Raw genomic sequence first — 12,404 nt, forward strand, 5'->3', positions numbered from 1 at the left:
TTGTATGCCAAAATGAAATCTAATCTGAACACATCTCGTTCATTCTATTGAAAAGCAAACTTAGTTTTTCCTGATGACTTTCATTGTGCTAAAAATTGTGGAAAACTGGATGCTGCACAATAAATTGATGCATATTGTGAAACAAAAGCCTTTCAGAAAACATTAAGAGCCATATGGTCATTTTAGAGATATGTGGTGCTGCTTTAAAATGTGGCTTCCTTGCTGTTTGAAGACCTGAGCTGTCAAAGCTCTTGGCTACTTACATTAAGGGGCCATAAGGATTTGCTTAAAGACATTGCTGAATTGGGGCCTCATAATCTGCTTTGATATACCTTGTCTGGCTTAGTTTGAGAAGGTCCCTAAACTACTTTGAGTGCCCAGAGCTCCAAGCAGAGTCTACTGCACTGTTGAAGTGTAGTGTGAGTGGCAGGATCTAGATTTCAAAGATAAGGGCAATAAATACCCTTTGCTCAGTGTGTTGTCTGTTTTCTCATTGAGTTATTTTTGATGCACGCGAGGGTGTTTTGCAAAGAAAGTGAAAGTGGACCAAATGCTCATTTTCCTCATCTTTAAGAGTTGGTCTTTGGGCCCTGATCAAACCAGTGGGGAGATTGTTATGAGCCACAGGGAAACTGGGTGCAGGATCCCACCTACTGCACTTAATTTGCTTGAGAAAGCTTTTTGGAATGTTGAATAGAAGTAAGCTTAGTGAGAGTGGCACAGCTCCTCCTGACATTGTATTGACAGCAGGTGGCAAATGTGGATGGAAGTGCCTGACTGTCACTGAATTAAGCATGCAATCCCTTCAGCATCGGCAGCTGTATGATCACTGGGGAGCTGTTTGGTTACATGTGTTTTTTTCACATCTGTCAATTTAACTAAATTGGTGGTCTAAATGAATAGTGCCATGCACAGGAGCATTGCATGGATTTATGACAGTTGAAATGTATAGCACCTAGAGGACTTGGGGTTCATGAAGCAGTGAATGGATTTCAGAAAAAGCATGATTTTCATCTGTGGTAGACATAAACTTGATCCATTATTCAATGTGGTATGCAAAATAGAATTGCACATTGGGTTCACAGGGCAGTCTTCTGGCATTTCAAAGAGAAGAAAAAGGAATTTGAGAGAAAGATTTATATGTTTATGTTGCCTCTTTTTATGATGCTAGCAAAGGAAGTCCAATTTCCTCCTAATTAGATTATAACAGGTGCAAGCAAATCCAACGGAAGGGAGCTGCTTGTATAATATCTATAGTGCTTTTGGAGTGAGTGTAGCAGGGAAACAGGAAGCATCTCTCAGCCATGGTTTTCCCATGGTATGGTCTGAGACCTGTCACACACTCTGCCATCAGACAGCCCCGTTACTGGGCTTGCAGAGATGACCTCACCCTCAGGCTGGGTGGCTGAACCAACTGGGGAAGCGAATCCCCTTCTGAGACTCATTTCACGCTATGCTTTGTTCCTCTGAGAGCTGTGTTGCCTCAGGTTCTCCCATTCCATCTTGCACACCCTGTTTCTTAGAAGCTTGGGGCTGCTGCTTTCAGCCGTGTGGGAGGCGCTGCAGTCCTTGCCGGTTCTTCACTCCTGATCCTGCCTGAGGCTCTCCTTCCCCCATCCAAACCAGAGAGGCAGCAAGAAAAGGGTAACCCATCCTGCGTGCAGACTTTGCCTCCTCCAGCCATTTAAGCTGAGATGCTGAGGTATGAGCAGAGAAGACTTGGAGAGGGTCACATTTTCCGCTGTGTTGCCATGTTGGTACTGCCAGCAGAGTGATGCAGGGGACAATTGGAGGCAGAACCTGTAGAAATATCATGCCAAGAATGGCCACGACTTGCCTCTCAGATTTCAGGTTGTCTTGGTGTATAAAGATGGTAGTGTTTTTCTCCTTTCTCCTCAGACTTGCACTGAGCAAGCTCTGTTGACATGCCTCTGATAATGAGAACAGAGTCCAGATGGGCAGAAACTGAAGAAGTGGTGTAAGAAGATGGATGGATGTTTCACTCCCATTTTTAAACAACCCAGGGAGCAATGTTACTTCAATTAAAATGAAAACTAATGAGTTGAGAAACTTTAATTGCATTTTAAAGGAGGGGCAGACTTGCTACTTTCATTTTGAGTCTATAACTTAATATATAGGAAGGGTGAAGATCTACTTTTTAATTAAACAACTGAAGAGATCAGAACTGAGATCCTAGTTGACTAGGATGCTAATACTGTTCTTTAAAAACTGCTGATAAAAAATATAGAGGATTAATTTATGATTATAAAGGAATGCACAGAATCATTCATGATGGAAGATAAAATAATTTTCTTGTGGACTAATTGAACTATTCTGATATAATGTGTATTTTTGAGGTAACTAGGTAAAGTCTGTTTCTGTGTAAATACATTTTACTATTGTTTCAGACTCCTGGTGATATCATAATGATAGAGCTGCATAAATACTGTCACAAACTGGCAGGAAATTTCAAACCCAATGGCAAACTTCCACACGCTATGGGAAATTAGCTGCTATACTGCTAGAACAGCCGTTGTGAGTCTAATGGGAAGAGGACTGAGTTTTTAATACATAGACATGCAGATGGGTCCTTGTCAAGTTTGTGGTGTGACAGTCATTTACCTTTAGGGAGAAGCTGAAATTGAGACTGTAAAGAAAAAACAGAATCCAGAGGTTGGATCTGTGGGAAAAAAGAAAATATTTTTTTTTCAGATTTGTTTTGACTATTCAGAATGGTACACAAAGTGTGGTTCTAGAAATTATGCTTAAATAACTGAACATCATTATAATTTCTTTTTTTAAAATCAACTTTGATTTTTTTCCCTACTTTTTTTCTTTTTTGGCCATAATTTCATCTGATGCTCTAGTCTTACCTGTTTTTGATATGTGTTTTTAGGCTTCTTTAGGCTTGTCTATATCTGTTAACAGCAATGCATTCTCTTGGCAGGTGCACTACTTCCACTGATTGTCTTGTTTTTAAGTTAGCTTAACTCCAGTAGGTATGGATTTAAACTATTTCAGACTAAACCTATTTTGAAATAAGAGAGCCTATTCAAATTTGGAGTCAAAACTTAGTTTTCTTCAAAGCTGACACTATCTCAGTTTAAACACACTTTGTGGTGTAAACAAGCCCAGGAGAGCATACCATATGTTTTGAATTACATATGGTAATTGTAATTCAATTACAATTGCAAGCTCTTGTGAGCACTCCAACTCACATTCACGTGCAATTCAACCTATAGCAATTCAAGATGTTATCACTTCCCAACTTCTCTGCTGTTTATCACAGTTGGTCCATCAGAAGTTCCTGCCAGGGTGGCAGATATCAGCACCAGCTGATTCAAGTTCCAGTGAGAAGTGTACTCTCTCAGCACAAACCTGGATTCACTCACGAGTTACACTGGAATATGAAGTGGAATGTGATTGAGGATGCAGTTCTGGTTTTTTGACTCTTGTTTTGGGGCTGCTAAGCTGTTGCGGGGCAGCAGATGGATGCAACATAAGCACTGCTGGAGTGACATTAACGAGGTGCAGCACTTTGTCAAGGTGCCTGAGAGGTGGTGTGGCTCAGTGCCTCACCTGGGATCTGAGAACTATAGACTCATTCTTTTTTCTTCCTTGTAGAGGTGATCTTTCATGGTGTCTTTGGTATTTTTCTATAGAGGAATCAGGTTTTTCTTGGGGTCAACAAGCAGGGTTTTTAGCCCCTGCTCTAGGTTCATTTGAATATCAGATTCCTCTGGATGCCAGCGAGGCTGTTCAGAACTCTGCTAAAAAATAGCATTCAGAAGAACTGCCTGTTCTCCTTTAACCTTTTTCTCAAAGAAACAGCAACAAAAAATTGTTCTGGTCCCCCGGAGTCTTAAAAAATCATTAAGGCAGGCACTGAGCTCAGACACTTGAAATTTGGCTGTATTACAAAGGACTGAAAATGAGACATTTGCTCTAGTAAATGTTTTAATAGAGGGGTCATTACCTGTGCTCTCTCTGTGACTGGATTAAACCCATTGCAGCTGAGGATGGATTGGACTAATAAACTCTGGAGCCCACAGAAAGTCTGCAGTAGTCAACAGTGGAGAAAGCAATCAGGGTGTGTGTTATAGTGTGAGCATTATTAGAGGAAAGCTTGCCTTGCTCCAGGGTCCCCAGGGCTGTTTGGGCAACTTTATTTCCTTCAGTTGTCTGAAAAGTTGAGAGCTGGTATGTTAATTTGTTCTGAGAAGTAGTCTGAGTTGTATAAGAGCAGCTGCAGGTGACACAGTGCCTATGCCATCCTGAGGTTTGCAGAAATCTAGCATGCCACTATATTTACAGTTCGGGTCAATCAGCTGCAGAGAATATCTCTGAGCATAAGTCCCCTTTGTGCTGCCCATGAAGCACATTCTTGTGTGGTCCATCTATTTATTTCTGGGAAACCAGGGCTGTTTTGGCATTGCTTACAGTTAGCATTATGTAAATTATGTATCTAGTCAGAATGGATCATTGTGTCCATTGCAAAGCCCAGAGCACACATGTCCATGTCTACAGGTACTGCAAAACAGAACATTTGAATAGCTTATAAACCAAATGATTACTTGCTTTTCCAGCGTCAAGTGTTATTAGGATGTTAGCTTTCTTTGCCCTGAATGGTGAATGTGGCTGAAATGAAGGTACTGGTCAAGAGAATAGCTGCTGGTCTGGTCTATTTGTGTAACCAAGCCCATCTGACATGAATAGATCAGGTCTGTGCCGCAGTGTGTTGGGCAGTTGGAGGATAAAATGGTCACACCTTGATCCTGGTTGTAATAATGCCATGATGATGCAGTGCTCTGAGGAGGGTGAGTGAGTAGGTGTAGGATTGGTTTAACTTTTGTGTGCATGCCACAGGAAAGGGATGAGAATGTTCTCCTTGCCTGGGATCAGAGGCCTTTGAAATGCATGCTACAGGCCTCCTTAGGGATATCTAATATTAATGTGAAAATATTCACTATGCTAAAGGCTAAACAAAGCTGCAGCTGTATCCAGCTGATGGTCTATAGGTTTCCTCATCTCTTATTTCAGCTCAGATATTTTCCTTGTTGTCCTCGTTGTGATATCTGGCTGAAGATGAAAAGCTGAAGGAGGACTTTTTTTGCAACCATGCCAAGCCCAGAAAGTTTTGTCAGTTGAAGAGAAAGTGTTCATTAATGTTTTTGGTGTGACTGAATACTTTACAGTGTTTGGCTTATAGAGGGGGAAGAGAATCTTTTTGTATCTGTTAGAAGGAAACTATTTATAGAACTATCATGAAAACACATTTGTCTCATTACCTCCTTAGGCTGGTCAAGACAACCCTGATCTGAGATTCCAAATGAGTAGGAGGAGTAAAAAGGAGAGTGCCACAGCTTTCAGACATGAGGTTGTTGTGGGGGAGAAGATTTTCATTCTTGTTCCTTAGCTCTGCATATTGAGGTGCAGAGGGGTTGCTAACACTTGCTACCTCAAGGCTGGGCTGGAGCCTCATTCCTTGGTCACAGAACAGCCAGGGCTGCTGGTGCTGCTCTGCAACTTGACAGAGGCAGCAGTTTGCCTGCCATGTGCAAAGCTGTGAAAAGCATCTGGGAACCTTTTCCCTCTGGCCAAGTGGCTGCATTTATATTCACCAGCCACAGGCATATACAGGCATTAGAGGAATGGCTTTTTATTTTTTGAATAAAGATCTTATTTTTGTTGGGGCTTGTGATATGGTGGTGTGTGGAGCAGATGTTTCAAGGACCTTTCTGTATTAAGTCTTTATTACATAGATGCCAGTAAGTGTTTGGGTTCATATTAGTGACTCAGATTGCATCCAGGCCATGTTCCTGTGTTCCTTGGGACTGGGACATATGTATGAAGGATAAACTTTTTTTGAGAGAGTAAGAATTCTCTTCACTGGATACATTTTCAGGGGGAAGGGACAGAAATGAGTGTAAGACTCTGGGAGTTTGAAGTGCAGTGTACTGAAGTGCTGAACAAATAGCTGCTCAGATGAGAAGAAAACCATTATTAGTTTGAGGTATTTTCTAATTGTGTGTCAACTTTTATTTTTGAAAATTATTTATCCCCAGCATAATAGCAAAGTAAATAATTTCTTTCAATGTCATGCTGGGTCTGTTTCTAAGATGCCTTTTGAAGGAGCAGTTTTCTGTTGTCAGCAGTAACATGTCCCCTGCCTTGTCATTGCCCCAGGTTGTTGTTAAGCAGTTATTCCTTCTTCTTTAAAAAAAATTGCATGCAGGTTTCTCCTGCCTTTATACATGTGGCTAGCTGTCCATGAAAATCTAACATAATCTCAAGGCAGCTGTATACTTCTTTTGTAATCAAAATGTCCTCTAACACTCCTTCTCCTGGATGTTTTCTTTTGCCTTCCTTTGCCATCCTGTATGAATATACACTATTCTCTGAGTTTGCTCTCATTTCTTCTGAGGAATTAATTATTTCTTCTTAAGCATCCTTGAATGGGAATTGATTCTCACTCACCACCCCAGCATATTTTGATACTGCTGTCAGTGTTTCATATATACACCCTTATACTCCTCTTCTAGATTTTGCTTTTCATGCATTTTGATGTTCTCTAACAAAATATGCCAGTTTTCATGTATGCTCTTACCATTTTGCATCCACTCTCCCTTCTGCCTGTTGTCTTCCTGTTCTTCCAGACCAGGACTATACTTTCTTGGTGCATTTTGGCTTTGAACTCAGGCAGGTTGTCCAGATTCTCTGGATTGCCTTGTTTCAGACACAAAAGCTCTTTTGCCAAGCCACAGAATCTGTGGATAATAATCTCTCATTGTTCTGACTGGTGGCATCTCAGCTGCTGTTGTCGTGGTCTTATGTCTCTCTTACTGATGGTCTTTCTTTTTTGACATTATGGTTAATTTTTTCTTTCTTTCTTTTTTGGTGGTTGAATCAGCCCAGTTGGTGTCTGTGGCCATTTTAAGATTGATTTGACACAAACCAAATGTCACCCTTTCTGCAAATTCTATTCTGTTTCTCATTCTGCTCCAGGAAGATGCCCCTTTCCTACAGTCTCAGAAAACTGAGATTCGCCCTTACCAACATATTTTTTAAACTAGGTGTTAATATTTTCCCATACACTTTCTTATTTTGAACATGGCCCAGAGGGATGTTTTTTAAAACACTAACCTGACATTCTACTGATAAAGGGATTAAATGAAAGTATTTGCATAATGTCTTCCAAATAGATGAGCTTTATGATAGATGGCACCAAAATATATTGCATAAAAATGTGAATCACTTGGAGAGGGAAAAAGTGCAAGCAATTTGTAAAGGGATTAGCAGACTAAAACAGGTCTATGTTGCACATTGGTATCATGAAATAGGTGGATTTCATGATGACAAATTTTCCACAAAACCTTAGTGAAGAAAGCTGACCCCCCTAACCTCCTTATTTCACTGCAGGATGATCCTATAGTCAAAGAAGGCCAGACTCATTATTTCCAGAAAGAAACACCTTCAGAAAATAAAAAGGAATATTAGCTGCTATGTTCTTGTATCATAGGGTGAATTTGAATTAACATTTTCTCCATATTTTTGGCTTTACTTCAGGAATACGTGGTTTGGTGGGAGGAGGGATTTAACAAGCTTTAGGCAAGCTTTGCTAAATCCACAGTACAGAGGGTACTGGACGACATACACTGAAATGCTGATTCCACGAGGCTCGGAGTCTTATCGCGTCTGCAGGCAAACAGGAGAAATTCTTTTACATTAGACTTGCAAAATGTAATGTGCAGTGCAGTACTTGCTGTCTGAACCATTCTGGCAAGTTAGCACAGTGAGGTATTATATCCCACTTCGGAGCCACTGGTTTTTATTTTCTTGTTTTAAGAAAGTGCAGGCCATACACCTGTCCTAGGAATGTAGTAAACAATTCAGAAAGAATTTGACATTGTGACATCAGCTAGGATAAACATATATGTGGGTGCTGACTTGATAGATAGAACCACCAAGATACATAACCTACATTCAATTCATCCTGCTTTTGGCCTAATAAACTGAGACAAGTACCTTTTTTTTGGCCTGCATTTTTGCATGCTTAATGTGGTCCCTGTTCTCTAATAGTTGAATGCCTCTCAGTCTTATTAATGCGTATGATTGCAAAACATGGCTCTAAGGCAGGGAAATAGTATCTTTTCCAAATGTTGATGGGAAACTGTTCATACCACCAAGCATGATCAAGTAATACTTGACTCCCTGACCTTGGATTGAGCTTTAGAGAGCAAATGATATAAATCACCTATCTCTGTGTTAATCATTATTATTAATCATTATTATTATTTATCTGAGCTGTAATAAAAGTAGTGATAAGTTAGCCTGGTTTGAGCAGGTCTCTGCTGAACAGGTGTCTGAGAGACATAAGTGTGCTTTTTGAGAAGGCATTTTTTGTACACCTCCCACTGACATCAAAGACAAAGTCTGTTGCAAAAGAAGGGACTTTGTCCTGAATTTCCCACTAGGACAGTTGCAAACAAGGAAGTACTGGTGAGGGTGCAGCTCTACCAAGAGAAAATCCTTTTATTTCCCTGTTTTCCCAAGTGGAAATTCTTAAGTGCAACTTTCCTATATGACATATAAATAAAGTTTCTGCTGGAATTCATAGTTAGTTGTTCGTGATTGTATATAGTCTTGCCGGTGTCAGAATGGATCTCCTCGTTATGCATGGCAGTTTCTCTCCTCTAAAATGTAGAAAATGAATCTAAGTTATTTTTTCAGATTAGGAGTTCTACACAGATCCAGAGAAAGTACTTTTACTTAGTATTAATTACTCTTCAATTAGGAATAAAAATGTAGGTCCCCACTGTCTCTGCGAGGTCATGCGCAAAGACAAATATTGTGGAAAATGCCAAAGCAACAGATTAACTGTCATTACTTAGCCAATATTTGCTTCCTGTCTTGGAATTGCCTTTTAAACATAAGGCTATTGAGAAACTTTCATGTTTTGTGGGTGATTTGCAGTCCCAGCCTCTGGAAAGAACAGAGACTTACTGTTCTGCTCAGAAAACAGGTTTTTATCCTGATTAGATATCGGGCTCTGAACTCTATGCTCTGTCTATGCTAACAGCACAAAGCTGCCTAGAAAATTCCACTTGCTTGCTATGCAGTGGAGCCTGTGAGTGTGGCTGTGTGTGCTGCAAAGTTGCCCTCTCTGTAGCCAGTGGGACTTGTGGTGCCTTGGCAAGGCCAGTGGGATTGTAGGTGCCGTGGGCAGCTGCCTTCAGGCAGTTTGCAAGCGGACAAGGAGCATGGAGCCTGCTACTAACCTGGAGTCTTTGTATACACAGATGTATCTGCACTGTCAGCTCAATTTACCTGTGTCTCTGTGTTGTGCTTTCCCTTGCTGCTTCATCTGTCATGCTAAATGCATTCACCTCTTGGAATAATGCCTGGGCCTCAGGAAAAGTGGCCTGTTGGTATGCTGCTCATAGCTTGCTCCCTTGCAACAGCCCAGTGGTTTCCCTTGTATCCACACAGTGCAACACTTGGCCTCTTAGAGCTCCTCAGGTGCTAAGATATGATCATTACTTTTCTGTGTGGGTTTGTGTAGGTCTTTTTGGTGTGGGTCTTTCTTTTTGCTTGGAGCATCAGAAAGAACCTGAGGGATGGATTGAAGACTACCAGGGTGGCATTTTCATAACAAGTGGATGTGATAGAAGGGCTGATGTCAGGAGTTGAAGAGCTGGTTAGCATCAGGCAGGGGCCAATAAAGAACAAATCTTCATCCATGACACCTTTTGGGAGTGATCTGTTTCCAGAGTTTCCTTTGGTTTTGTATGGAGATCAGTTGGTGCACTCAAAAAAACCCCCCAAACTCTGGGAAGGAAGTGGCAATTCTGCAATATCAGGCTATCACACCCTGAGAGAGGAGCTACTCCAGTGGGCAGCATAGGCTTACCAGTTGTCTGCAACATGTATGTGCTGGTTTGCACCTGAACTCTGCTCTGGTGTGGCCAAAGAGTTTTTTTTAATATTGTAAAGGATATTTCACAGCCTTCAGCTGCTCTGACAGGCCAATCTGCTTCTCTTGGAGCTGAGGGCTTTATTCCTGACTGTACTTACAGCATCAGTCTCTCCCTTCCCTTGACAGCACTGTGATTTACACAGGAAAGCATGCTGCTGTAATCTGAGAGGAGGAAGCCTGGATTCATTTTCTTGCTCTACCAGCATGGCTCTGGTTCTTTTTGCTTACACATTATCACATGCCTTCCAGGTCTTGTCTATCTTATTTTGAATTATTAGCCATGAAATTCACCAGTAGAGATGCAGCTTCTGCTGTGAAAAAATGTCTTTGCAAGAAGTTATTATATCCTTACCCTGCAAGATGCTGCTGCCAGCCTTATGAATATGTCAGGAAGCTTATGCTTATGCAAAGCTGTGGTTAAAAAACATGTTACTTACTCCAATGGACATGGCTTCTCTCAAGAATTTTCTAGTATGGATTTGCTCTAAGCCTCAGCTTTCCCATTGCCACCTGGAGATGATAATGCTATGGTAGTTCAAGGAAGCCCTAAGAGCTCCTCACCAGAGACGTGAGTTTCATATGAGGCAGCACAGAAGTACTGCTGCTCCTGCCTCGACCTCTGCCCACCAACTTTGGAAGGGAGTAAGAGTCTCCTAACCCCTTTCTTCACTTAGGCACAGCTGCAGCCTTTTGTTGCTGACTCAGTAGAACAACTAAGCCTGACAGAATGAAGAAGGAAAAGAAAAATGATGTTTTGTTGTGGTCGTGTTTTGGTCTGGAGACTTCTTGACTTTTATAAGTGCATAGATGTAGCCATTCCCTTAGTCCCAACTAGAACCTTTCTTCCAAACCCCAAACTCATTTTCCCAGTGATCCAAAGAACTCGGCAGAGAAATTTTAGTTTGTTCTGCACAGGAGGTTTGCAGCTGACTCTATCAAGGCAGTAGCTTGTTGGAAGTGGAGAATTCCCACGGTGGGTTTGGTGCTGTGGGAACTGCAGGCAGCTTGCTGGCTCTCATAGGGTGGTGTGTCACAGCTGGGGAGTGTGGGGGCCATCCTAATTGCGTGTGACCTTTTTTCATCTCTCTGGATCAGTGCTCTGGAGACAGAACAGTGAATCATTGTGGTCAGTGGAATGCAGCCCCGTGAAAAGAGAGCAGGGGAGTAAGCATAGGTGGGTACACAGTGTTAACGCACAAGTAAGCATTAATAGGCACATAGTGTTAATATATGACTCACAAACCTGCTGGGAATGAAATGGGAGGTAATCTGTGTCCCACCTGTGCTATGTGAGAATTAAGGGAACTGAAAAGCTGTAGAGACCTCAGTGTATTTTACTTATTGGCAAAGGTCTGTTGGCCCATGGGACAAGAGAAACATGATTCTGGTGTGTGAGCAGTCTAGCCTGACCTGCTCTTTTCTGTACATGTAAGAGGTAATACCACAATGATGTGTATTGTCTGCACAACTTTGACGGAATCTTCAAATAATCTACAAGGATTTTTATGACTGAGTCACTGTAAGGGGAATGTCTGTTTACCTCTCATAGCAAATAAGCACCTGATGTTCTATAGAATCAAGATTAGGATCAGATACTGTACCCCATGGAAGAGGTTTCCTGTTAGAAAATTGGATATAGTTAATTTATGATGGTAACTGATGTTCTTTGTATGTTAGTAATTTGGTTATTATATGGGTTTATGACATCATTTATCCAAAACCTGTAAAAGTATTGTACAAGTTCCTTAAGGTTTGGTTGGGGAAATCCCCAGACTGTTCTATAAAAGGCACCCTTTCTCCCTTTGCTGTCACATCTGCAGGCTGGGAAGATGAAGCACACACTGGTGGCTGTGCTTTTCCTCATGCAGGACGTGAGTGCTCTGGCTGAGACGACAGCAGCAACAGGAGTGGTAAGACGGGGGTCTCATAACCTGAGCTATGGTGCCTTCTTGTCTTCTCACCTGGTTTAGATTGATGAAAATTATTTTAAGCTTTCTGGAAAATTATTTTACAAATGTTGAGGTCTGAATAGAGAAAGTTTAAAGTATTCCTCCATCCTCCCCCAGCTAATGTATAGGGACTGGGTAATACTAAATGTAAAAGTGAGGCACAGGTTTAAAGTCAGAGTCAAATTCTGCCTTTGGTTAGATGAGTGCAACTCCCAGTGAGGATCTGAGTGGATATTAAATGCTCTGTGTAGCTTCTAATTAATTAGCAAGGGGTTATAGCAGGAACAGATCCTCATCTTTGATGTGGAAGGAACTGGGAGGTGGGAGATTTCCCAGTTGCATGATTGCTGTCATACTCTGTGACTGGGTACATGAAAGCCATATTGGTTGGTTATTGTTGGATGATCTCCCTCTTCCCTAAAAAACTGTATCTGGATGGGCAAGAGAGAAATTCAAAGGAGACCAAATCAATCAGAAAA

At 41.4% G+C, this 12,404-nt stretch overlaps 1 protein-coding gene across 4 annotated transcripts in view; it reads left to right on the forward strand.

Moving 5' to 3' along the window:
- Positions 1–12,404, forward strand: part of OLFM4 (olfactomedin 4) — a 109,277-nt gene that overhangs the window by 74,292 nt on the left and 22,581 nt on the right. For all 4 annotated transcript variants that reach the window (XM_074535496.1, XM_074535497.1, XM_074535495.1 and 1 more), the window contains one exon: positions 11,797–11,886. In XM_074535496.1, the coding sequence (XP_074391597.1) occupies positions 11,806–11,886 (81 nt within the window). In that variant the 5' untranslated portion in view covers positions 11,797–11,805. The remainder of the gene's footprint in view (positions 1–11,796; positions 11,887–12,404) is intronic.

The sequence above is a fragment of the Zonotrichia albicollis genome, chromosome 2, assembly GCF_047830755.1.
Source record: "Zonotrichia albicollis isolate bZonAlb1 chromosome 2, bZonAlb1.hap1, whole genome shotgun sequence".
NCBI classification, from domain to species: domain Eukaryota; kingdom Metazoa; phylum Chordata; class Aves; order Passeriformes; family Passerellidae; genus Zonotrichia; species Zonotrichia albicollis.